At 37.4% G+C, this 27,685-nt stretch overlaps 1 protein-coding gene and 1 long non-coding RNA gene across 2 annotated transcripts in view; one reads left to right on the forward strand and one right to left on the reverse strand.

Moving 5' to 3' along the window:
- The window catches only part of IL1RAPL1 (interleukin 1 receptor accessory protein like 1), a 659,198-nt gene that overhangs the window by 12,937 nt on the left and 618,576 nt on the right, over window positions 1-27,685 (reverse strand). Inside the window, exons 7-8 of the mRNA XM_005516707.2 lie at window positions 12,290-12,422; window positions 10,150-10,295 (exon numbers count right to left, since the gene is read on the reverse strand). Coding sequence (XP_005516764.2) covers window positions 10,150-10,295; window positions 12,290-12,422 — 279 coding nt within the window. The remainder of the gene's footprint in view (window positions 1-10,149; window positions 10,296-12,289; window positions 12,423-27,685) is intronic.
- Window positions 18,606-24,502, forward strand: LOC148184785 (uncharacterized). Its single transcript, XR_015772010.1, has 3 exons — window positions 18,606-18,708; window positions 18,808-18,940; window positions 23,334-24,502. It is a non-coding gene; the product is annotated as an uncharacterized LOC148184785 (long non-coding RNA).

Here is a 27,685-nt window from a genome sequence, read left to right on the forward strand (position 1 = left end):
TCCTGCTTTGTGTGTTGTGACGTTCCCATTCAGACCAACCCCTCGGTGTCCTCGCTGACATCTGCTCACAGGATGGATTGAGATCACCACCATGGAGCTCCGTTCCTGAGGACAGGGAGCGGTCACTTGTGGCCACCATAAGTGTCCAGCACCAGCAGAGGAGCCACTTTTCAGGCCAAAGGTAATATGCCACCATGGACTTTTGCCTCCCCCAGTTTGAAGGAAGCTCACAGAGCTTTGTTACTTTCCATTTGCTCATTGACTAAAAACTCTTTAGTGTCACAAAAGAAGGGTAGGAGGAGAGGTGCTAACAATTTTGTAATTTGAAATCACTAGATGGCAAGTCTGAAGATCTTCCTTGCTTTTCCAAATCACCCAGTTTTGAGCAAGGAAAAACCACCAGATCTTGGAAATCTAAGATACAGAGTTTTCTTCATAGAACATCTGTGCTGGAACAAGTATTCTTTGTGAGTGAAGTTGTGTGGACCTGGAGTAACCTTTTTTTGTGTATGTGTGTGGTTGTGGAGATTTGGTAATCCAGCACAATACAATTCAATTAGAGAAATAAAAGGTTAGAGGAAAAATTGACAATCGCATTTATTTGACAGCTTATACTGAGAATCACACACCTTTTTTTTTTTATTATTATTATTATGAGGCAACTGTAAGAAGATTTCATTGCTCTCTAGAAGACACTAAAAGTGTAATAAAATAAAATAAAAAGGCATTGATATTCCATGTCATTCTTCCCAAAACTGTGCTGGAAAACTCCTTTGTGTTAGATATTTTTAAGACTGACATGGTTATTTCAAACTCCCAATACTTTTCTGGTCCAGAGAGGGAAATGTTATTAGAAACATTTGACAAAATATGGTTTGCATAGACAAGTAATGCAGTATTTTAGAATATAAATGGAAATGGAAATTACTCTGCACTGGCTTACTATATCTTGTTTATAATTTTGTAATACAGGTGATTCAGCTGTTCAGAACTAGAAGAAAGGCTTCAATATTTCGGGTTGCTAGGTGCAAAGTACTCTATGTGCCTGCTGTTACGATTCAGTAAAGGCAAAGAAAAACTTTACAACTGGAAAACAGAAGTTTTTTCTAAACTAATGATTTTTATATTAAATGGAAAGAAATAACCACAGGTATTCATCTGTTTTCTGTCACTGTGCATGAAATCAAACTAATACACTGCATCACTTTTGCCATCAGAGTTCCCCTTAGTTATATGTTTCCCCATAAAGTAAGATTATGCCTTCATGTTTGCTTCAGTAAAATCTATCTGAAAGCACATGAAACTGTCCTTAATTAGGCCATCAAAGCAAATGACAAAATTGTCTATGCCTGAAACATAATAGCAATTACCTTTCCATGTGTTGCTGCTGAGCCGTCGTGATCATACACAGATAAAGTGGTTCTTTTTAAACAGATTTGTTTGCAAAAGAAGTTTCATGGTCTATTGATTTAACAGAGCCAGCTTGTACTTTCCTCTGTGCTGGACAGAATCCATCAGCACATGTTCACTCTGCATTTTGGGTGCAGTTTGTCAGGGTTCAGAGGCAGAGAGGGGGATTGATTAGCCCAGCAGATTGCTGCACCCTTACACCCAGCCCAAGGGATGCCTGAGCTCACCCCAAAGGGCTGGAAGTGGGACAGCCACATCCATGCAGGCAGGGGGATTGGCCTGGGCACAGTGTCACGCCAGGCTGATGGTTTTCAGGCCTTGAGTTCGTGTTTCTGCAGGATGCTAAACTGTGCCCTAAAAGTTTAGCCACTGGATGGCTCTGAGATGCCTCAGGGATTTTAGGAGCAGTGTTACTCTGTGTTGAGCTGAGCTGAAGGTGCAAGGAGCAGAAGGCTCAGTCCTGCCTCTGCTTTTGGCCCCTCAGATGACTGAGGCCATTTCACATTTCTGTGCCTTGGTTTTCCCCATGTGGATTGGGGAAGGTGCTCTGGCTGCTTCCCAGGAGAGCTTACTCCTGAAAAATGCTCTGTGGGTGCCAAGGGTGTTGGTGATGTGCGTGCCAACAGTTTCAACAATGATGTAGTGGCTGCTAAAGACAAGTTAAAGAGTAGCAGCAAGGTCGCAGCCCATGGTTACCTTCACAATAACATTTTTTTCTGCTGCTTTATTCTGCCTTTTACAGTGCGATTTGAGCACAGTTGCTGCAGCAGGCATTACACACCCTTTGAAGTGTGATCAGTTTTTCCTGCTGAAATTCAAGTTTCCTGTAGTGGCTACATACTAAAAAGATCCAATTTCATCACAATTCCACATCAGAAGCAAGACATGAGAAGTGCAAACCTTTTAAAATCTATTTAGCCCCTGTGTTGCATTGCTCAAATTACAGACATGGCCCTCCTTAAGGAACTGAGACTGAATGTAGAAAATAGTAAAGGAAAATTACTCGGCTAACCCTTAGGGGGACAGGCATTCTGTTAAACACAACAAACGAGCAAGTGCCAGAGAGTTACATCCAGAAGCACAGCAATCATTTAGTTACAGGCAATTAACAATAGTCTTCCAGTAGCACAGGAGTAGTTCTACTCCAAGGAAAACACATTGATTGCTGCAGCAGTAGTAGATTGGTTTCTGAATAAATAGCTTCAATTTAAAACAAGATTTGTTACAAGCATTTTGACCAATGGCTACAATTTTTTTCCTTATCAGGAGGCTTTGGCCAAGCCACTCAGTGAGAGACAGCTAATTAAAACAAAGCACATACCCTCTCCAAATATCTAGCATAAATGTCTTGTAATAAATGCACTCATTTTATACCTTATCTTTCCTAATTACTGGACCCATTTGTAGGCTATATCTTTGATCCTCACCTGGGTCTAATATTTGATAAACTTCCTTTCACTGTGTCATAAAGGTCATTCACTTATCATAGCTGAAGTTGTAAGAAGAAAGTAAATAAAAGTGTTCTGTCAAAGATTCGTATATTTTGACTTATATGACATGCTTCAGGGGCTTTACATTTAATGATCTGTAAAAATTTAAAATTAATTTTATTCATTAATTAGCCTTCACACAGCTGAAATACTGAGAAAAAGAATTATATTTCCAACATTCTTTTTTTTATAACTCTTTGAACACATGTGATTTATAGCTGTGTATTCAGTTCCTGAACCTGTTTCAAAATCCAATTACAGTCTATCTAAGGTTTCAATTTTGCAATCACTTACGCAGATTGCTCAACTTCATGGACTATAAGTAATCCCTCTGAAGTCAACAGGACTATTCAGAGAGCTTCAGGTTAGCACATTAATAAATCTTTGCAACTTTTTGGCCTAAACTGATTTCCATTCTCTGCTTGTCTTGGATGATTTAACTCACAAAGAGATGGGGTTTGATTAGAGGCAGTTCTCAGTTTGTTTAGGTATACTTTTATAGACTTCCATTATTAAAGGAACCATAAAGATAATGAATATCATTTGGAAGGGGAGCAGGGACTGCTGTGTTTTACCATGCAGGTTTGGTTATGAACAGGAATGTTTCTTCCAAAGGAAGAGGGAATCTGGCTAACACAGGAACACTTTTCTGAGTGTCATTTCAGAGATCAGCCATAAACAGTAGGCAGAGCTTAAGTTAGCAACAAAGAAACTCATACTCAGTTTTTAAATTAAGAAGTGTGAATTTTTTAACTCTTTTTTCTTTTCTTTTCTTTTTCTTTTTCCATTCTTAGTACAGTATTTGTTATGGCATGGCTATTAAACAAATTATCTTCCCAAAGTATAACATATAGAACCATGGCTTTATAAGTGTACACATGTCCAATACATATATGTATAAAACCTACTCTCTACTTTTTTAGGAATTTTTCTTTGCTTTGTTTCAAATTGCCAAAAAAAACCTGTTTATGCTAAAGGTACCTAGCTGGATATGTGTGAATATCCTATATGGATATCCAGTATGGATACTGTTATGGATAATAACTGATTGATATTGCAGGACAATAGTACTGTTGATAGCAGTAGAAGTGCTACTTTGTGCTACTCATTTGTGCTTGGTTATGAAATAATTTCTTAGCACAAAGGATATGCTTTCTGCTAGCATGGGCCATGTGTGCCTGTGGATGTCTGCAGAGTTAAGCCTAAATTTAGTCATGATTTACAAAATTATTTTCAGTGCAGTAGTTTCATTTTATTTATTAGAACTATTGGGACCTGGTTGTCTCTCTTTATTTTTTATAACAATAAATAATATATATTCCTGATTCCCTTATGAAAAAGAACTAGTCAGGATTGGGATTATATAAACATAAGCATATATATGTGTAAATGCAACAGAGGGATCTTGTTAATCTATTCATTAGTATGACAGGAAACATATCAGAGCCTTGGTGCTGTTGGATTTCCAGTGCTATAAGAAGAGAGATAATAAATTATTATAATAGAGGTATATTCTTACCGATGGAATTTTTATTTCTGCTGAGAAGTGCAGTGTTCCCAGTAGGAGAGTAATTACACTGACTATCTCCAACAGTATGTTAGCTCAAAAGAGGATAAGGTTGGGAAAATATAGATGCTGCAATGTTACTGAAGCTTACTACATTTAAATACATAACAATGCATTTTAAAAGCAGTTTATTATATAGATTGAAGAAAAAAAGCATCATGGTGTGGAACTGCAGTAATCTTTGGTTATCTTCCCTAAATTAATGAATTGTGTATGACCTGAAATCTTCCTCATTAGGAGAGCTTCTATTTGTTAATTGTACTGCAGAAATCAAACAGGCCCACACTATTACTTCATTTAGATCTTCTGAAAGAAATGAATGTAAGAGGCACTGAGGGGTGCTAAAGTTGAGGGGAAAAAATTGAGTACTGAGTTCCAAAGATGTAAGATCATAAAACATACTGTTTCCTTTTTTTTTTTTTTTCTGAGGATAGCATTAATGAATAATTTAGCTATGCATGGATTAAGGGAAAAAATTGTGACATTTTATTTTATTTTCATCTTTGCCAATCAAGGTTAGACTTGCACTTATATATTACATAAAAGGAAGAACTGTGATAGAAGTAGTACAAAAGTTGTTTTAAACAGTAATCTGTTAAACCAATTTGTTTGATGCATTTTGATGCAGTAAGATTTATCAGAGGAAAGTTAGATTTAGGCACATGCTGAGCAATCTTACAAACCTTTTTACTGGACTTATCTCAGTCCAATTTTCTAAAGGATGAGAAAAAGCTGACTGATTAAAAGAGTGATCTTATGAAGAGTTTCTTTCAGGCAGAAGTCTTTAGCATTCTATTCCTTGACTGATTTTAGATGAGGTTGAGTGTAAAAGAAAGTCACTTTTGGTAAAGTTTGGGACAAGAAGGGAGCCAATATTTGACCTTTGGCCCTGTGTCGTGAACCTCTTGGGAAAATGAACCTTTGCACTGCTGAGCACAGTGACAGCTTGAAGACTTCTTCAACGGCCATAGGTGAATGAAAAACCAATTTCCATCAAATCCAATCCAATTTCAATTCCAATTCTAAAACCTGATGAGGGTCTTGGAAAAGGTTTTCCTGCAGTGCAGAATAAAACCTGGATGCTTTATACAGTGGAAGAGAGACTTGTGTAAGGTCGGAACTGACCAAGTGGGTCGGAGTTCTTCAACAGTTTTGCTTTCACTGAGACTCAGAGATTCACTAGATTGAACTAAGTACTCAGGCCCAACTAGCAGAAGCTGAAATGTAACTCATTGTTCTCATATTTCATATGATGAGTTTCTCTTCAGAAATTTCAGAAGCATTCTGAAGCTTTTTGGTAAAAGGAGATGTAACATCCAGGGTTTCTTTGAAGAGGGTAGACAAGAAGTAGTTTCTTTTTTCTTTTAAGTCTTTATTGTCACTCATCACTACAACTGTGTGAAATTGTTTCCACCTGGTTGAAAATGCATATAACACATTGAAGTTTGTAAATAATAAACCAGATTTAAACTATTATGTGAATGGCATTGCAATTTAAGGTGCTTGTCAGCACTTCTATTATCATTAATAACCATATGAAATTAACGTGGAATTATTTTATATTCATAAATTGCTGTTATATTGTACAGGAAATATTAATATGATATTTATGCATTAAGAAATTATGAGTTTAAATTAAGGTAGTTTTCCTCAAGATGCATTCCATCTAGGAAATATTATCTTGAATATTTTTTCAAACATATATTTTCATGGACAGTTTCAAATACAGTCTTTCAACAATTTATTTCAGTGAAAATATTTTGTTTTATTTTTCTTGACAGAAAGAAAACAAACCCAAAACTTGTTTTAACTACCCCTCATTAAATTGCAGTCAACAAAATTCATATATGTCCACTGAGAACATCTATGACATAGGAAAACAAACTGAAACCAAAGAAGAGGCTAAGGGTAGGAAATTAGATGATAACACTGTCTAGATGACAATGGGAAGGAAGGGAAGCAGATACTTTGAAAAAATGCAGGAAAGCATGTTACCTTAGTTCTGGTGTCTGTCCCAGGAAAAATACCATTATATTATTAAGCCTTTAAAATAATACCCATACCACCTAAAGAATAATTCCAAGATAGAATTTGAGATTATTTTTGCTGTAGAGTTCTACTTGCAGACATACAGAGAGGACTTTCAAAAAAATAATCACATAATTAGATAATAACCTGTATTTATAACACAGTCTATAATAAAATAAGATTATGAAGACTTTGATCCTGCATGAAAGTCATATTTGTCAATATATAATATTGCAGAAGAGCATTCATTTTCCTTTGCATTTCTATCTACTACATTGATAGACTATAAGCTTGCCTTCTTTAATTAAAAAAAACTTATGAAAAAAATAGAATTGTAGTCTATGATCCACCTGTTATATCGTCTGCAATCTGTGGTCTGTCATTAATAAATTTCTGCTTAGCTGCTGTCAGTACCACTCTCAAAATTAATTTCTAGAAGGTTCCTCTATCTGCCTGAAGATTAACCTGTAATGATCAATGGCACCTATCACCAGTAAGTAACAAAATCAACCTTAGATTATAACAAGTAGATTTTTTTTTCCCCCACACAAAAGAGAAAATAACTTGATTATAGTAAGGATGACAGGGATTTGGTCAGAAGGTGGAGGAAAGGGATGAAAGTTAAATCTTTTGGGTTCTGATTGCTCTCTTTTTCCTATCCTTTTTTACAAATGTTGTTGGAATGAATGAGAAAAGGAAACAGCATTGGCATTGTCATGCTTTAAATACTCTACTGCCTTTAACTGTGAGTTAAATGCTCCCTATGCACAGCATCTGAGGAAATTTAGGACTCTAAAAAATGGTTAGGTGGCAGCAGAAAAACATAGATTATAGGTCTTCTCCACTAGTGTCAAAAAGTAAAAGAAGCTCAGGAGAAAATAAAAGCTGGGCTCCCTGAGACACAGAGCACTGGTGTATGCACTAGAGGGAGGTACCAGGAGCCCCAGCTTTTCCCAGTGCTGGATACTGAAATTGGGTTCACTTTTCCTGCACAAGCACTGCAGGAGTCCAGGGGCACGGTGTTCTGCTTTCCTCCTGAAATTAGTTCATGTCAGGAAGGGTGAGGCTCTGGTTTTCATTCCAGTGCCACATCAGGGGGAGATCAGAAGCCCCCTTCTCCTTGGCCAAACGTGCCAGGCTCTGCTTTGGGCAGGGACTGCCCTCTGATGGACCCTGAGGTGGGAGTGTGTCCTTGCTGGGCTGACCAGTGGGAATATTAAGGAAGATGCATCCAGGCTTTTTCTGGTGATTTAGTCTGTTGACTTTCTATGCTTTCAGGGCCTGTGAAAGTGTAGGTATGCCTAAAATCTCCCCCTGGACTTTTAAGTGTACAGAGACTCTACTGACCTGGATGAAGCAGAAGTTTCAAGGGTGTTTGAAAGGCTTAAACTTTGTACCTGAATGCTCACTGCAGTGTTTAGCCCTAAATGCCTCTTTTTCCAGGAACTCTCTTTGTTCAGCAGCAGAGTTTTTGCTTTGCTGTCCCTTCTAATCCTGGTGATAATGTTCTACACAGGAAGTTTAAGAAGGATTATAATTTCTTTTTCAGGTATGCAGTGAACATTCCAGATTCATCGTTTTTGTACTCTTATACTGCTGGGGAAAAAGATCACTAACTAGAAAACTGGCCAAAACTAATATATCTGCAAATGTCTTGGTGTACAGGAAGCAAATTTATCTAATTGTTAGGTCCCAACTGTTCTAAGTCAGCCAAATAATCAGAAATTAATAAACAGCTAACTCAATCCTAGCAGAGAATAAATATGGATCTAAACAAGGAAACCTAAACCGAAAGGTTGTCATGGTGATATACAGGGGACTAAGCAAGCAGTGCAAAACTCCTCTTCCTAGGAGACCTGAGAGACTAGCTCAAATTTTTATCTGTCATGCTTAATTTTTCATTTCACTGAAACAGTTGTCAACATGCAAAATGTGTAGAAGGCTTGTGTCTGGTACCTCTTGTCTTTCGAGGGCACAACAGATTTTGCTTCCAGATCTAGTTCAGATTCAGCCTTACTTAAAGAGGAAAAAAAAAATATTTTTGCAAGTTTTTCCTGCTATTTTTGTCCTTTTAGTATTAATAAGGGCAATTAAATATTGAGATTACTCCCTCTTAAGCATGTCATCATGAGGCCACATACTGTGGTATGTTTGACTTACTGACTTCTCTAAGAAAGGGAGCAAGGAAAGTAGATTCTTGCAAAATTCATGCATGCACAAAGCTAAATTAGAAATCTGGTGGTTGCAGAACAGAGAAGATTTACATGTTTTCAGTCTTGGAGCTACTGCATGTATGGAAGAGAAAACAAGGACTCACCATCAGCAGGTGACTTAATAGATGTCAGTTATAAGTATTGGTTTTAAAGTAATTTGAGCTTTTAAAATCCTTTATTTTTAGTATTCCATTTGATTATTAAGAACAAGCTGTTGGATTTCAGTGGTTTTTTGGGTCAAGCTCTTTCTCTGGGTTCAAATGTCTCTGGACCAGAGTGTGATTACTAGCTGGCATATTGTTGTGGTTCAATTACTTAATAAGTTAATTTCTCATCTCAGTAAATTCAAGAAAATATGACAAATGCCAGGATAAGCAGAATAGCTGGTAATTCACATCTGCATTTTTTAAGAGGCAATGACAAGAGTTCAGAAAAATGAAGTTCTATTCAAGTAATTGGAGGTACCCAACAATACATTTAAATAAATTGGTCACACTATCTTGATTTATGGCTTCCTTCTAAGCTTAGGCAGACTTTGCATGCTACAGAACTAAATTTAGGGAAGATATCACTGGTTTGATATAAATTGAGATGCCACAAGTACTTCAGCATCACAGTAAGATCCTGGTTTGCTCACTTTTACAAAGAGTCTAAAAAACGCACGGGAATGTCAGCAAAATGCGGACACTGCTCCTGCTCATTCTTTGCTTTCTTAAGGCAACAGGCAGCTGCATGAGGGTGGGAAGTGTCAATCCCAGGCATGTGGAGCACCCTCTGGGAGGTAAAGTGGACAAAGTGGGTCTGGGAGCTTTGATTTGCAGGAGATTCTCCATCTCCCCGTAATCATCTCGGTGGGAGATGGCTGTGGCCATTAGGCAGGCTGGAATCCTGGCATGTGAGTGGTGAGGAGAAACAGGAAGGTTCTTAGAAGCTTCTCTCATGAGATTTCACTTCAGAAATGTTGATATTAAACAAAAGTGTTGGAAGGAAGGAAAATATCTGTGTCAGGCTATGCAGGAACCCCCCTGGCATGGGTTTTAGGTGGCATTTCTGATAGAAGTGGAATGTTTTTTTTTATGGTTTTCCAAAAATTTGATTTTTTTTTTCCTTACAGAATATTATTAACTTAAAAGTTGTATAACCTGCAGTTTCCTACTATTTTTTCTCTATTGAGCCTTTATAAATTTTAAAGTTAATGAATTATTAAATGCATCTTTTACAGAGATCTAATTAAAAGGCGTTACTGTATTTTTTCCAGTGACAGCCATAATTAACAACATCCTTTCTCTTTTATTTTGCAAGTCATACAAATTCCTGGGGAAAAATAATCATTGACTATTAATTCTTAGGAAGCTAAAATTCATGCTTGCGTCGGAGGGAATCTCTACAAACTGACCACCCCTACATTTTACCCTTTCATGGAGAAAAGCTGCATATTTACCTCTTTTGTGTAGAAGAATACTGGCGTGCCGGCGTCCATTCCCATTCTCAACGTAGCAGGAATAATTTCCCAGGTCTGCCTCTTCAACTGAGTCAAGAATCAATGAGATGGAAACCTCCTGCTCCCCGAGATGTTCCTTGAGAACCCTGAGAAAAAAACAACCATCGCTGCTGTTCTGCTTGTACCACAGTGAAGCTTCAGATAATCATGACATAATGATGCTACTTACAGCTCACAACTCTCTGGCTTCGAATTTGGTTATGGTTTGATGCAATCTTAATTTAATTATATCATGCCCTTTTCTTCCTCACTTCTAATGAGGAGGTTTGGCTTGTAAATGTTAATGAGAGCTGCAGTTCATTGTCTGTTTTAAGCAGAATGATATGCACATGGGTAATATATCATTGCACACTTTGATGGAGACCCTGATCCATGAAGTCTTGGAATGGTAGAAGTGAGGAAACTGGAAACATTTTTTCTGGGTGTTTAGAGTCACACCAGGAGTCTGGGCCAAACACAATATTTGTCCTTTTTCTGAGTCTTTTCTGCATGCCACTCAGAAACAGTGTGTTCATGCCATGGTCTGAGAGATAATTTCTAGAATACATTATTATAAATTTGATAATGTTTTATCAAACAGTAGGAAGAACTGGCATGCCCAGTGCTGCTAGTTCATACAGATTATAAATAAAAGGCTTCCTGTGTAAGACTCCACTTGTCTTCACATTGCTTTCTTTCCCTCTTAACATCAGTGGTTTCAGGAACTTTGGAAAGCAAATGACAAACTGTTCCAGACCAGAAAAATGAAGAGGAAATGAGCTTTTCTGCTCCCCCCTCCACAAAACAGGAAAGTTGTAACAGGTTTATTGTCACTTTTTTTGTCAGTCATCAAACAGCCAAGTCACTGGCTGAAGGACTTAGGAAAGGTTTAAACACCAAATGCAGCTGATCTTATTGTCACGTGCCATTCAGTGTATTGGTCTTGACTTTTATAGAATAAACTTGAAGTACACTGGGGAGAAATGCACTTCCTTTTTTTGCCTGTATCTGGGGATGATGACCTTGAAAGTCTCTCCAGTCTTCCTGATTTTGCTAATTGTGATTGTATTGTCCATAATTTCTTTTTCTTGTGTTTTATTAATCTATGTCTAATTTTCATTACAATTATTATTAATAACATATGTTTACTATTATAGTTAGTATTATTGCTATTGTTATAATCTCTTATTTTGTCCCAATTATTAAACTGTTCATATCTCAACCCACAAGTTTTATTCTGGTACTTTTCCCCACCTGAGAGGGGATAATAGAGGAGTGAATGGGTGGCTGTGTGGAATTTACTTGCTGTCTGAGGTTAAACCATGACATACACACTAAGATTTGCCTGAATTTCTGAGTTTTAATTTCTATGATACATAGAAACAGCGATATTCACACGTGCAGAGGTATAAATGAAAAGGGAATCTGTTCAGATCCAAGCAGATACTTCATATTGGATAGGATTTAGTATGCTATGTCAAGCATGTAATCCTCAATACGAATCCACTTTTGTCCTTAATTTCTAAATGAGGCAGCACTTCTAGGAGCAGTAGAAGTACATGGCATGAATTTCCAGATCCTCTCCAAAACAAGTATTTCAGCAGATATAAGCAACCCACATAACAGGATGCTTGGCTCTCACAAGCCAGATAACATCCCAGGAAACTCAGGTTTTCTTCATGAAGAAATCAAAGCATTCCAAAAGGGAAGTCAAACTTCACCATTTATTTAAGGCTTCATGTTTGAAAATACTTTTTGAGCTGATTTTATTTTTCTTTATTTCATCTTACTAAGTGTCCTCATGGTTATTTTAGTAGATTGACACATTTTGAAAAAGTCACTAGGTAAATTGCACCTGGTCAATACTACAGCTCTTTTTGGGTAGCTATTCTGCTTTTGCAAGGCTCTAACATCAGATTTGGCTAGAGGAGGGCACTTTTCTGTTCTCTACTGCTGGAGTCAAAAAGGAAAAGGATGTATGTTGCAAAAACAAAGATCAGACCCAATATGCTCTTTAGTTAGTCTGTGAAAAAAAAAAGTATAACATTAACTATAAAAAAAAAAAAAATAGAGAAAAAAAGAAAAAACCTTTTTCTTTTACCTAATGTCACTTTCCCAGACTCGACTATCATCCAAATCTTCAATAAACTTCTCCCCTTTCATCCAGTAGATTAAAGGACTGACGTCTCCACTGTATCCAAAGAAAGCTCTGCAGGTTAGATTAGCAGAACTGCCTGTTGCAAAGAATGTAAGAAAATATGTTTATTTCAAAATTTAAAATCAATTGCTTTTTAAAAACCAAAATATTCAAAGAGATCCTCAATTTCCAGCTGCTGTTGAAAGTTTCCAAGACTATCTGCTTGTCTTGACACTAGGTTCAATACATTTTCTGAAAATAAATACAAGAGAAATGAAATTAAATTATATGTAAAAACATAATTAATTTTTTTTCAATATGTTTTCTTTCATTGTTAAGGAGAAAGACTTAGGAAACACAGAGACTATATCTTTTCCAAAGGAGCTAACTTAACAAAATATTTCTATGTTTTCTCTGAAAAAGATAAAAGTTAGGTAAAATAGATGTTACATCTGTGTCAGTTCAGCCTTGTAATGGTTTCTGCAAAGAGGCTGGTGTATTCCTGTAGAGTTCCATTCCCAAGGGATCGCTAGTACTCATTGCTAAACTACTTTAGCAGCAAAGTTTTAAGCACTGACACTTGAAAAAAAGCACATGTGAACTAATCCTGAACATTAGAATGGGAAGAACCATTAGCAGAACATGCAGCAGGGAGCAGTAATTTCATATATATGTACAGCATTACTTATTTAATTATTATAATGAGGATTTAAAAGATAATATGCCTTCACTTTGTTTATTTTCATTATGGAATCTTACATTTTATTTGTATCACTTGGCTTTGGGCTTTATCTTGAGCACATACAGGGATCAAAATGGCAACTTGCACACTTTTTGTGTGTTGGTAAGACTAGATAAAGCAAGAGGACAGACACAGCTGAAGATCTCCCGTTCACTGCTCTAAAGAGATTTGTCTCAACATGCACCAACTCCTCTCAACTGCCATGGGCATTCCTTTAGGGGATAATTAAACAGTAACTTAAGAAAGTGTTGGGATTTAAGAAGTGTTTTTTTCCCCCCTGAAGAGAGTATTTCCATGGAGTTTATATTACTGCTGAGACCAAATTCATATTTTATTGACACTTTCAGTTTTTGATTTTTGGACTTTAAAGCTGACTGATGACAGCTCCTGGACAAAAAATGAGAAAAACCATTGTTAGCACTACTTCATCTGTACCAAGATGTCATAAGTCCATCTGGGTTCAATTAATTTCCTCAAAAATATACTGTTTTGTGTCGGGACCTGGTTCTTCTAAAACACACAATATTAATATTTGAATATAATATTTACTTTTTAGCATGAAAGAAAATGCAGGATTCTGTGTAACAAGAAGACAAGTAATCATTAAATAAATGTCTTAGAAATTTCTCCCCTGCCTGGCTTGAGCTCTCACATCCATGCCATGAAAGATTTGGAATCAAAAGTTTGTGTCCCAAGTGTGCAACATAAAGGTAACTACCATGTCTGCTACTTTCCCAATCCATTTTGGAACTTTAGGAACTCATTTTTTTTAGTCATTTAAAGAAGGTTTGGTTGCTGCTGTACCTTTTACAAGCAAGGCCTGCTAAGGATACATGAGTGTTCCAGTACTTGAAACTAGGATGGAGAGAAGGGTCTCATTCATAATCAAAAAGCATGAAGTGGAATTTCTGTATAATGAGAAATTTTAATAATATCACATATTCTAGAGCAAAGTTGTCAAATATTAGATGAGTTCATAATCAAAAAGCATGAAGTGGAATTTCTGTATAATGAGAAATTTTAATAATATCACATATTCTAGAGCAAAGTTGTCAAATATTAGATGAGTATCTTCAGTGAGAGGGCAAAAACTCTCTTTCTAAAGACAAGCACAGCTCCTGTTTTCACCTCAGGGAGCCATGGTCAGGACACCTCCCTGGAAACTCAATTTCTCAATCTCTTCATGGCTCAAGAAGTGCAATTTGGAATCACTGGGGGAAGGACTTCTGCAATCTTGAAGCCATTTGCAGGGAATGAGATGAGCATGGGGACACCACTTAATGTAGGTCATGTGCCTGAAAACCTGTAATGGAACATGATCAGTTTCTTGGTTCCCTGCCATACAAAACCCTGTTTCTTACAGCAGTTTCACTGCAGATATACCAGGTGGAGGGTGGGGCTGGGTAGGGGTTGCTTGGTTTCGGTTTTGGGATTTGCTTCTGTTTTGGTTTTGCATCATAATTATGATATTTGAATTTGTGAAAATGAAAATATAAAACCTTAAAGGATTATGAATGTCTTGGTGACAGTGGAATCTTTGCACTCTTGAAATGGGAGAAGGTACCTGCACATCTAAAGCCAAAGCCACCTTCTGTGCAAATTGGACAACCCCTATGGCATTATCTACCAGACTTGGAGAGAAGAGTGCTACCTAATGCATCACTGCCACTTCTTGGGCTTTTTCCAGAGCTTTCCTACCAAGCCAAGGCTTGGTTGAAACTTTATAGCTTTTAAGAGCTGGCAAGATCACAGCTAGAGAGACTGTAACTTCTGGCCAATTTATCCATGATTCGCAGAGATTAGACACCACAGGATTTTTGCTGAACCATCAAAGCTCTCCAGGCTCCTACAGCTAACAGGTACCCCTGATAAATGATTTTTGCTCTGAGTGGGCTTCTGAGCTTTTTATAGATGAATATTATCAGCATAGATTTGTTTTTTAAGAATAAAAATCTTCTGCTAAGAGCAAAAATCATAAAAAAAAAAGTCCTGAAGATTAAGGTTGTTTTACTTCTTAAATTCTTAAAGCCGTTTCCCCCAAAATAAAGCATGCAAACATAACTTTAAGTGTAGAATCTGAAGTTTCCATTCAACATGGAATAGTTTCAGCTGAGAAATAAATTAGGAAGAGTGTAGTGCCACTTAGCAGTACTGTGTTGATTGCAGTTACTCAGGGAAGGCCATTAGGATGCTGGGGCTTCAGCTATAAATTACCTGTACTGTCTATCTTGACCAATCCTCACAATAAGCCAGTGGGATGTTCATTAGCTGGCCATCAAGGAAGATTCAGTGACCAGCTAATGACAAGCTGTGACCATTAATTAGGGGGTCTGTTACTGCAGGGCTCCCAGCTCCTTGCAGAGGGCACGGAGCTCCCCTGGAGAAGCAAAGAGGCTTCCAGCTGCAGGCACATGTAAATAAAGGCTGACTGCAGGGCACTGCTATGAATGGACAGAGTTCTGGGAGCACATTGTCATCTCTACTCCAGAGCTGCCATCCTGAGAGTGAGTGAGTTGTGCTGTAGGAGGGGCTGGTGCTGTGCAAGGGGCTGCATTTTCCCCTAGAAGTTCCCCTTTGAAGTCAGCAGACAGACAATCTCTGGTTTGGCACCGACAACTCTGCAAGGACAATCTGCTTATAAAAGTCTGCAGATTTGCAGAAACATGTGAAACATACAATAAATACAAGAGCTGCTTTGCTTCATCTTTAAGCTAAGGTACAAACAACCTGTCAATCAATTAATAGAAATTTCTCAGTTAACCTTAAGCAATTGTTTCTCTCCATTTTTTTTCTGTACTTAGAAAAATTAGGGAAGAGACCTGAAAGTCATGAAAGTTTCATTAAAGGCTATATAATGGTTTCTATGCCATCAGTTTAATTTTTTTCTGTAAATGCTGGATTACTACAGTTTAATATTCTGTTTTTGAAGGATTTTAATTTCACGTTTTAAATTTACTAAATGTTTTCAGTTAAATTACTAGGGAAATTAATCTATTTCTTTCCCCTTTGCTGTAAGTTGTAAATTCAAGTTACAACCTGGGTAAACTGCTTTGTTTTGGTTTGGGTTTTTTTGTTGTGGTTTTTTGTTTTGTTTCATATTTTTTAATGGACTCTACAAAAATCTAAAGGCATCAGAATAGAATTATTAAGTGAAACTTACAGTATTGTTATTTTTGTTGGCAAAACAACAAGCAGAAAAATCAAAACAACTTAAAGAAAGGATAAAGAGAAAAATAACACTTTTGACTTCTCATAATTATAAATTTTTAACTGTGAAATAATGTAATAAAGACATACAAGAGAACACAGAAGTAAATTCAACTGTAATTTTTTAATCACCCTTTTTTTCTGATGAATATTCTCTTAGAGTATTGAGTTTATTTTTGTAAAAATTGGAATGTATAGCGCTACATGTTCCTGCTGCTCACTGTGATAAAGTCACACTGTCAGCTCAAGCCAACCGGGCTCAAATTTAATTAGTCAAAAGCTCTTTGCCATCCAAACTGAGACCCGTTTTTGTTGCACGGAACGCTTCCAAGTAGAGTAGAATGCATAAAGGAACCACAAAAAGATGTGCTTCCTTGAAACCAGCAAATATCTTGAGCAGAAAGACACAGATTTTGTGATCATTTTCACGAATTGTCAACATTTGGGGCGCTTTGCAAACAACTGCTATGGGAGCCAATGCCCAGCAGAGGGCACTGTCTAACTTCCAAACATTATTTCAAATAAAGGAAATTCCTAGTGAATAACTTCTCATTAAAAAACATCAGCCTGCTAAGAACGTGCTACTTGTAATTAGAAAATTAGTGAATGTTTTGTGATTGCTGAAATGCCATCTTGTATGGTCACTTTAGATTCCACTTGCACCGTTACTTGTTCAAGTTACCATACACCTTCCTCACCTTTGCTTTGACAGATTCTTCAGTGAAGGGAAACCATTTTTTGTTGGCAGCAGCTATAGTAATCAGAAATGCTCTGAAACCCCTTTTTAAAAGACATCTCAAAGGCATATTATGGAAGTGTTTGAGAGGCATGTTCAACATCTAGTAATAATGAGTGACAAAAGACTGAAAATGTTAAGTGCACTGAAATATGGGGCTTTCTTTTACTGTGCAATGGAAGCCATTTATACAACTTATGTACAGGAATAAATAGGCAGTACCTACACACTTACAAGTATGCCATTTATTTGTAATGTTAACATCTCAAAACGAAATTATAAAAGGTCAAGACAGATGCAATGAAAATCTTACACATAGGAATTAAATACTATTCTTTCCATTCACGTCACACTGCCAAAATATCAGTTGTGATATTTGGTGTGGAAAAGTGGAAGGCTGTGAAAGCTGGTAACTTCCTAGGTGTGCCAGATGAGCATTGACATAAAACCAAGTTAATGGCCCACTTGTTTTGCCAATGGCACCTGACAAGGCCAGCGGGCAGGTAAGTCATTTTTAGAGAAGTCTTGTGTCATAAAACAATTTGACAGTGTTTGAAAGCCTTCATGCAAATGTGATTAAAAAGAAAATAAATAAAAAGCAAAGAAAAATGAGGTACCATTTAGTTTTCAGCTGTATGACTTGATCATATGCTCATCTACCCTTGATCTCTTAGGATCCTCTTAGAAGAGGGTGAATTGCAGAGATTCCTCTGGCTTCCTTCCTTGCATGCACAAAGCACCACCTGCTGCTATCTCCCCTCCAGTTTCCATACCTATTTTTGCATCTCAATATCTTGTGCTCCCTTAACATAAAGTAAATGTCCTGCTGCACACTTCATAGAGTGAGTTAGGAAAAATTAAACAAACAAACAACCAAAACAACACCAAGCAAAACCAAATATTATTTTCTGAAATATAACTGCAACCTGGGAATTGCAAAATTCTAATCTCATCTCTGAGTAGTAGTTTTTTCAAGTTTTTGGCAAGTCATCAGGTCTTGCATCCATACAATTGTGAAGGTACAATATGCAAATGCTGTCTATTTGGAATTCACTCAATGTGAGTTTGAGAGGGTTGGACATAATCATTCCTCTAAGTGTTATCATGCAAGCATCATACAAAGTGCTGAATGTGATTACACAGCTATATTTCTTCATTAATAGGCCTGTCCATATTTTGCTGTGCTGCAGAGTGGAATTTTGATTGCATTGGAATCTAAATCACATTTTGAATACGTCCTTCAGGCCACAATGGTGTAAATTCAGAGTGCACATTACCATTCCTCCACAATAAAAAAAATCAGCAGAAGGTTCTCAACAAGACCAGAGAGAGATTCAAAAACTTTTACAGAATTTGTAAATATCACTATTTAGGGGAGAGGCTAAACAAATCCCTTTCTTCAATTTCAGATTTTTTTTTTTTAATTGGAAAGAAAAAAATCAAAAGTCTAATTTTTGGTCATTAGATTTTTCTTTGGTGGTTTTTTTTACTAAGCAGGTAGTCCTTGTTCACCATGGAGCTGAGCTCATTCACCTGTTCAGGGTTACCCATTACCAAATGAAAAGCTGCTGAATTACAGTTCAGCAGCAGGAGCCCTAAAGCAGGTGTCTGTATGCTCCTGCTGACGTGTTCCTACAATCAGCCCCAAGATACCGTAGTCTGCAACACTTTATAAGCTGCTGAACTCAAACATATATTGTGAGAGCTAAGATTAACCTATGAGTATAAAAATTTTGTGGTGGGCTTCTTCATAGCTTGTGAAGGAAGAGAAACCCAAATCCTTTCTGCTTTGAACAGGCTTTTTAGCAGCAGGACTGTCAGAGTCAATGAAGACAGCAACCACCTGCTGACAGCAACCAACCAGAGCAGACTGCAGGAAAAAAAATGATGTATGGGACTTGGGACTCAAAACGTCCAGAACATCTCTCAGGTGTGTAGATTGTCAAACTTGCCCTCATTTCACAAGAGGTAACAAAACCCCTGAACCAATAATCTTGATTTTCCTAACAGCAGGCCTCTCCTCTTGATAGATGGTAATGTCAGGCTGATAAATTAGCTGTTCAGCAAGTATTTTTCTCTCCTCCTTCTTCAGAAGTGGAGGCTGGAGTGGGAGACAGCTATCACGAGCATAAAGTATTGCTAAGGAAAAGGAAAGCCACTACAATTGTTTTACAAGCTTTACTTAACTTTTTCTCTAGAAGCTCCTATTTTCTATTTTTTTAAGCAAATGCATTTATAAATACTTTTTCACTGTGCCCTCTCTGTGAGATCAAAGGATAATTTTTTTTTTCAGAAGCTTAGCTGTTTTTAGACAGTCATAAGAAAATATCCTAGCTAACAAATGTCTAATCGAAAAAAAAAACCAAAAAAAAAGAGAAAGAGGTGGCTCTAAATGTCAAACTTCACATTTGTTACCTCTTACAGATTTGTGTTGTGGGAGCTTTAAATCTGTTCATACCATGCATAGCTTAGTACTGGTGTTTTGTTTCTGATTTCTCTTTAAACCACACTGCCTTTGATTATGGTGGTGCATTTTTTCATTTTAATGATGTTACATGGTGAAAAAACCAACCTTAGCTGGCAGCCCAAAGTTCCCTTTGCACAAAGGAGTCCAAAAGGGCTCCCATAAGGGACCATGTGGCCTCTTCCTGTGTCTGAAAAGAGACCCCAAGTCCCACACCAGGGCTGCCTCTGCCCCTCAGCAGTCGCCAACCTCCAGAAAGATCTTGTGTCTTTAGCTTTGTGAAGTCCTGCTCTGAGTCATATTTTGGAAAACTCCTAGGAAAGCAGAAGGGTTTTCTGCTTAAAGCCTTCACATTTTGGAGAGTTTGTATTAGGGAAAAAAGAAAAATAAAAAAAATTCAACGTATGTCCCTCTGGTAAAGAGTATTTACTGGTAAGAAATGCAGTAGAACCTGTAAGCTTCTGGAGTTCTGTAGGTGACTCTGGGCCTCAAGAAACTACAAAGCCAGAATAATTTCTTTACTACTAAGGAAAGACAGTTTCAAGCCATTACAATTCCCACTACATATTTCTCCATCCCAAAGAGAATCCAGAGGTAAAGCAGCAGCAGGCTCAAAGCGGGACTTCAGTGGCTCTCTTGGTCAGAACACAGCTGTTGCTAAACTTGTTTTGCTGAGGAACTGTGTGAATAACACACAACAGGACAGCTTCCTTTCCACTTTATGTTGCTGTTGAAAACTGTAGATACAGTTGCCTTTTTTTTTTTTAAACCTAAAAATTTTGTTCCAGCAGATAAAATAATTCAAATATTTGTTTTTGGTTTTTTTGTTTTGTATTTTCTTTTGTTGTTGGTGTTCAGGGGGTTTTTGGGGTTTTGTTTCTTTTTTTTTTTAATGTTTTATATTTTCTAAGTGTTCTGAGAGACATGTGGGGGTTTTTTATAAATCCTGTTTTCCTCTTCTTTCTGAACAGACTATAGTGGGTTTGCTTTGGTCTCTTGTGGGTGCTAGTCCATGTCAAAAAACTCTGCTCATAAATCATCACAACCAGTACCTTCTCCCAGTCTCCCTCTCAGGTGCACTGCACAATATGTTCTGTACAAAGAATAGCAATGATATTCTAGATAATGATAAATAGAGTACTTATTTTCCCAAACTCTGCAAACAATGTCAGATCACACTTAAATGTAAATATCAACAATCTTAAGGAACAGCCTCATCAATTCTGGTTAAATACAAATTCAACTTCTTGTGGCTCATTCAGCTCCCAACTGTTCATCCAGTTGATATCTTTAGAAATGGAATTTAACAAACAGCATTAGAAAATGTGTTTTACTGGAATGTCTTATAATAGCTGCTCTTTAACTGCTTTGGAGAGAGGGACTGCAGTGTTTGTATCATCATTAGGTAATCTGAGTGGGTATGTTAAATTCTCAAATTTGGAGTCACACATGTATACTAAATGATAAATCGTGAGCTTATTTTCCATTGGTCAGCTTGACTGTTCTTTTCCTCTCTTTGGTCTTTCTTCATAAGAAAGTCTACCATGGACTGAGTAGGCTTCAGGGAATTATTTGGGTAAGGAGGTATTCTGAAAAATTCTGTAGAGATGGGCTGCATATAGAAGATTTTAAAAAAAATAGAGCCTTTGAAAGTAGCATGCACAGTGTCACCTACACCTGGGTTCATATTATGAAAACTGGGACTCCAGCTTACAAAAAATAAATAATTACACACTCTATCTTCCTTTGATGCTCTTTCTCTTCAGCAAACACGGCAAACATTACCAGTTTTAAGATTTTAATGAATTAATCTGATCTGTCAGATCAGATCATGTGATGGGAAATGTCATTTGGAAAAGACCCAGACTAGTTTGGCAAACATTTGAATGGGGAAAACTACTGCTCCCATGAAGCAGTGTGGCACAACAGGATAAATACAATTGAAATAAACCTCATCTATTACATAAATCAAAATACTTCAATTTGGTTCTAAAATATGTGACACCACTAGACTGTTAAAATTTTCACCCGGAAAGCCATTAAGAACCAAGGAAAATTTGAGCCCTGATGAAATGGACCCACCGATTACTAATAAAACAGATAAATAAAATCAGCATCAACTTTCAGTTTACTGCAGTAAACTGATGGTAGAAAGGGATTTTATGTTTATTCATACAGGGTTTTTCTACTTGAACAAAAGAATGAAAAAGAGTGAGATATTTACATACATAGTTTAAGTGTGCTTCTACTTTAAATCAAGAAGGTGCAATGCAATGGACAGAGAAAATACTGATTCTTAGCATAACCTTAGAAACAATTTGCCATTTAATTATCATATGGACTAGTATCTGTTTATATCATTTTAAAATCCTAGCACATCAAATGTTTCTATTGCATAAAAACGAAAATGCATGCTGCTCCTGAGAGCACTAGGCTTTCTGCTTTTACACAGTAGTCATTACATTATGTAGTCCTTTTATTTCTCTTGCATGCGTTAAGAAATTAACCTTTAGTTAATAAGGACTTTCCTAAGAAAACACTGAAACAAAATCCATTAGAATAAAACCCTCCAGTTCACAAAGATGAAATGGAGAAACTCATTTGCTTCTCAGTGACACATGTGCTATACTCCTGGACCATACACGTGCTGGAATAATCCAGTGCTATTTATTGGCTTCCTTTCCACATGAAAGGCAGGCAGGCATTTTTTAGATTATACCTCAATAAATTGCAGACTGATAGACAATGCTTGCTGAAGACAGCTGCACAAATACCACCAATGGAATAAAAAAAATCCATCTGGCACTGCATATATGCTACCCTACTTCAAAGGAGAAAAGTTTATAAATGGGAGCAGCATGAATTCTTGATGGTGTACCCTGCTTTCTGACTTGTTGAGCAGAGGACCTGAGTTACAAGAAGAGTTCCCACAGGGAAGAATATGTGTCTGGTCAAAGGCAGGAGTCCTGCCACACATTCCTGGGCCACACAGCTCCATTCTCCAGGTCCTTGGTCTTTATAAAAGCTCCTCTCCTATGGCAGAGCCTGCCCACTGCCCCCAACCCCTTATCTCACTCTGGTTTTGAGGTGGGTGAAGACCAGCAAACTTCATTCCCCTCTGCAAAGAGTAGCTATTCCTGTATCTCACAGGCCAGAGGGGGAGAGTTTATTGCATTCCTGAAGAACACCTGATCGAGGGCTGGCTCCACGTTGGCTGCTGCTCTTAACAGGAAAATGACCTGGCCAGACTGGAGGTAGCGTAGGAAGAAGTAGAGCACCACATCCCCATCTGTGTTTGAAGTAGGTGCAGTCCTGGGCATAAAAAAATGTGGTTCTTCCAAAACAACTTCCTTCTTGAGAGCAATCAGTCTTGCATATCTTTGTCAAGAGGAGCTGCTCTTCAATACTGGGAAGTCTGAACAACAGCAAGGCTGAAATGATTTCTCTTCCTGCAGCAGCCATGTGGGCCTCGTTTCTCTAGGCCATCTTCATTCTCCTTTAGTTGTAATTTCCATGGTTGCACAGCACAGAGTCCTGCCAGCAAAATTCTGAGAGACTTAGGGCTCCTGTGTCTGAAGCCAAATGCTTGAGGTCAGCAAGAGGGATATTAATCCTCTTTACTTATATAATTGTAAATTTTCTGAACAATCTACACATGCTACATGCCCACCAGTGCTGTAATTTCTCCTTGAATTTTTGTTTGTTTAGGTTGTTTTTTGTTTTTCCTCTTTTTTTCTTTATTTGTTTGTTTGGTTTTGTGGGGTTTTTTTTGTTTTGTTTTTGCTTTTGTTGTTGGTATTTGGGTTTTTTGGGGGGGTTCTTTTTTATTTCTTTTTTTTTTCTTTTTTATATTTTCTAGGTGTTCTGAGGGGCATTGGAGTTACGGCATTTCTAAAAAATTAGAAGAAAATGAAGGAAAATTTCACCTTGTTCCATTCAAGCTCTGGGAATACAGGACCCTGTCTACAATGTTGTTTTTGCTTTTAACAGTTTCTGGAGGTCTCAAAGCAAGGACTAAAAGCAGGGTTTGAGTGACAATAGAAATAAAAGGTATGACAGCTGCTGGTTACTGGAACAGAGACAAATATTCACTGCGCAATACTTATGATACAAACTGTCCAAGGAGAGAAGTGGCAGGATGGTGTCTGTAACAGCACAGGTCTCTGCAGAGGTGTGTGTGCCACCGCTGACCCAGTCCCCTCTCCCCCCAGAGGCTGCCAGTCACCCCAAGCTCCATGATGGCTTTTTAATGGGGACACCTGTCCACAAGGGACCAGAGTAACTTTGCAAAACCCATTTGTGCTTGTGGCTCGGAGCTAGACATGTATTCCACAGCTGGGGAAGAAGAAGAGGGAGTGTTAACCCTTGCACTACACGGCTCATCACCACCTCTAAAGAAAATCATGGCAGCTACAGACTTTGATTTTTATCCATGCAATTATTTGCAAATGCTGTTACAAACTACTGGATAGTAAAACATTGATGGATTTTTAGAAAGTGCTTACAACACTGTTTACTTTCAGTCCTTTGCCATCTAAATGGCATCCATCCCTTTGAAAATGTGTCATAAATGCAGACATGAAAATGAGTATTATTTATAAAACACTCCAAAATTGATGGCCTTAAGCATTAAGGATATGTTCACATATGCAGCAAGTTTCTTGTTAATGTATAGTGTAGGCTCTCAATGGAGTTTAAATCCATACTTAAAGGAACTCATGTGGATCATCTGAGGTGAGAACAGTGAGGCAAAAAACCCTCTACTTTAAAACACTGTAATGATAATTTAGGGTCATTGATCTACAAACACAAAAAGTGGGAAAGAAAAGTCATCCATACTGAATAAGAGGGAAGATCTACTCTCCCAGCATCCTGTACCTGTACCATCCAATAGCATGAGAGGCAAATATCTAGGTATGAGTGCCACAGTCCCTGAAAACAACATTAATTTTATGATGAAAATTTTGACAGACTTTAGAGAAATACAAATAATAAAAAACAAGGTCATATATCTGTCCTTTATAAGCAGTTTGTCTGTTCTAACAGGATATGCATATAAAATGGGGCCAGGAATAAACTTCATTAGCACTGGGAAACAAAAAGAGAAAAAATGCAGGTCTTCTGATGGAAGTTCAACAAAGTGCTTTTTAAAAGAACATGCATTTATACATGAATTTAAAAGATGTAAATTTATTGGTATAAGAAGAAGCTAAGTTCTCTTATCCAGCTGAGTGCTTTGCTTCCAACCTGTTATCATTTATTTTCTCTACCACACAGTATAATCAAAGATAGCTAAAACTCAAGTCTGGAGAGAGCTGTTTAGGATTTTTTTTTATTTTTATTTTTTTTTTAATGCATTGGATTTTGGATAGAAAGTTTGTTAAACTATACTTTACATAAATGGTTATCCTAAAACACTTTGTAGTGTGCAATGCTAAAGTTCAACTGCTAAATAATGAGCTGATTTAATAAGCATGAAAAAAACAGAGGAAAATAATAAAAGGCAGAGAGAAAAGAGGCATAATTTCTTCTGTTCTAGGTGGTCATTTAAAGATGAAGTGATGATTTTTTTTTAAGACTGAGATGGCAGGCAGCACTTCCTTGGTGTCAAAGGCAGGTAATAGGATGACAAAGGGTGTTTGGTCCTGTTCTATTCTGGTGAGTATTCCTGGTCTTTTTCTATTTAATTTCAGTAAGTCTCTAAAACTAATACCTGTCCAGATGAGTGTGAGGAAAAAGCTAATTCAATTGGAGCAGCAATAACTTTTCAATGTCCTGCTCATTTTTCCCCCCTATACTGCAATAAAGAATTCTTGTAAAAGCCATTTCCATCTTGAGTGTTTAGGTCAGTATTGTGTGGAAGGAGCTGCTGAGAAGCAGAAAAAGATTGCTTTTGAGGTTAGGACCTGACCTCTTCTAGGGTATGTACATGGAAATCTGGAAGGTGATAAGGTACTTCTCAGAGATGGGCTACTGGAACCTACCCAGTGATAATGCAAGAGCCTAAAACCAAGTTCCAGCAAAGGCTGAAAGAGTGATATTGCTCTTTCTCCTCAGAACAAAAGCCCTCAGCACTCTTTTTGTCCTGTTCCCACAACCACCCTGTCTCACCCCATCCCTCCTCCCATCCTAAAGATGTCCTGCAATCTCCAAGACTTCCCTGCCTGGAGACAACTCCAGGCCTTGATCTCCAGCACCCAGGATAGGCAGGAGGCAGCCTGAACCCTGCTAACATGTAAATTCACCTTACACCTCTGTCTTCACACATAAAGTTAGGAAGGCTGGAACCTGCCAGGTCTCTAATGTAACAGATCATTATTATGAAATTACTTTTATGTATGGGGTTATGAAAAATAAGAAATTCAATAAAATAAATCACTGCAGAAAATGTGTGGGAGAAATGGCTGAGAACAGCCACTTTCCTTCTTCCTTGAGGAAGATTCTTATGCTGTAAGTTTAGGAGCAGCATTACTAATAAAAACTAGCTAAGAGCAACAGTTTGCCATTCTGAATAAAATGAATCATTCCTAATATGATTAGCACATGTTACATATTAGAATGAATATGAAATTTAAGTTTGAAAAGAGCATTTCTTGAAAAGGAAGAAGAAAAAGGTTGACATGACATTTCTGCATAAATGAAGACTTAGAAAGAAAAAAACCCCCTCTGTTTCTATATTCATTTTAGAGGTATTTCTATTATAAAGCTATTAGTTACTCAAATGTCACTTTTATGAATAAAAAACTTATCTTGGTGCCATAGGAGATATTGCAGATGAGCTCTTGTTTGTGTAAAGAATTGCAAACTCAAAGATTATCACTAAGAAAGACAAAAAATGCAGAGCTACTAGCTCACCCTTTCACTAAGTGGCAACATGAAAAGCTCCAATAGATTATTTAAAATTACAAAGGCAAATTGTTAAATAGGTTAGACAAGAATAAAGTCATCTTTGGTAGGACTTTTTTAGTTTTATTTATCAACAGCTCATAAATTAATAATTCATAGACTGGACACCTGTGTTCAACAGAATTAATTTTCAATGGCTTAGACAGTGGTATGAAAAGCAGAGATTTCCAGGAGACAAGATTTCTGATAAAAAAAAAAAAAACAACATTTACCATTTTATTTTATTGATTTTTTTTTTCCTGTCTGCTAGTTTATTTAATTTGAATAGATCAGCACCTTAGAGCTGTTAGACCAGGATAGTCACAAAAGCAAGGCTGGCCTGCTAAACGAGGCTTTGGCATCTCTCCCAGGACTTGCAGAATCTGAATTCAAGTGATGCTGGAAGGAGTTTGACAACCCAGTTGGACCTTGATGACCTATTTTTTCAGAGTTTTAAGATTCTTTTAAGGAGAGTAAATTACTTGGGGCTGGGGATACCAAGGTTTTCCTGCAAGCAAGGTTCATATCAATGATCTTGGAAAGTCCTGTATGTTTTTTGCCTGGAAACATAGTCCTTGAAAGTCCAGCTTGAGCTTCTCAAAGCTGTAGCTTTTAGACTGCCTCCCTGTTTACCACCTCAAGACCCAGGATGCCTCAAGACCTCTGGCACACTGGTCATGTTGGAGAGGAAGGAATCTTCCAAGATGTCAGTTGTAGCCCACAGGAAATTCAGACTTCCAGCTCTATTGATCAGGTAGGAAACATCTCTCATGACTATGAGTATTCAAGACCAGGCTTTGTAAGCTTGGTGATCTTTACTGACTTGCCATAAATCTAAGATGTTTGATTTACCAAAATGCTGTGAAGCCCTTTTGTTCTGGCTGAGACTATCTTTTCCCAAAAACTACTGACCATGACATTAAGGTGTAGTTCCAACTCTGATGCAAGTGTTTTGTAGGACTTTGGGGTACTTACAGTCACTTGCTATTCCAATTTACCTGCCACTAGGGTTCAGAGAAATTTTTCCTCTAATCCTCTGTTTAGTTTTATTCAACTAGAAGGGCAGCAAGTCAATGAGATTCTGCAAGAGACCCAGGATCAGCTCAATGAATGGTAAACCTGAGTATGTCCCACAATAATCCAATATTCAGAAAAAAACAGCTAAAATCCTGAAAGCAATACAGCTGTAAAATGCTGTATTGGATTGTCTGCACTGCTTCTGTACCAGAGCTTATTTATTCTGGACCCTATTGGTTTTATAAGTGTAGAATGCATTGCTTACTGTAGGTCTACAAACACTGTTTCTTCTGTGCAAATTTGATTTAA

Source organism: Pseudopodoces humilis, chromosome 2 (genome assembly GCF_049639895.1).
Source record: "Pseudopodoces humilis isolate 2021_Gansu_Grassland_sample_001 chromosome 2, ASM4963989v1, whole genome shotgun sequence".
In the NCBI taxonomy this organism is placed as follows: Eukaryota; Metazoa; Chordata; class Aves; order Passeriformes; family Paridae; genus Pseudopodoces; species Pseudopodoces humilis.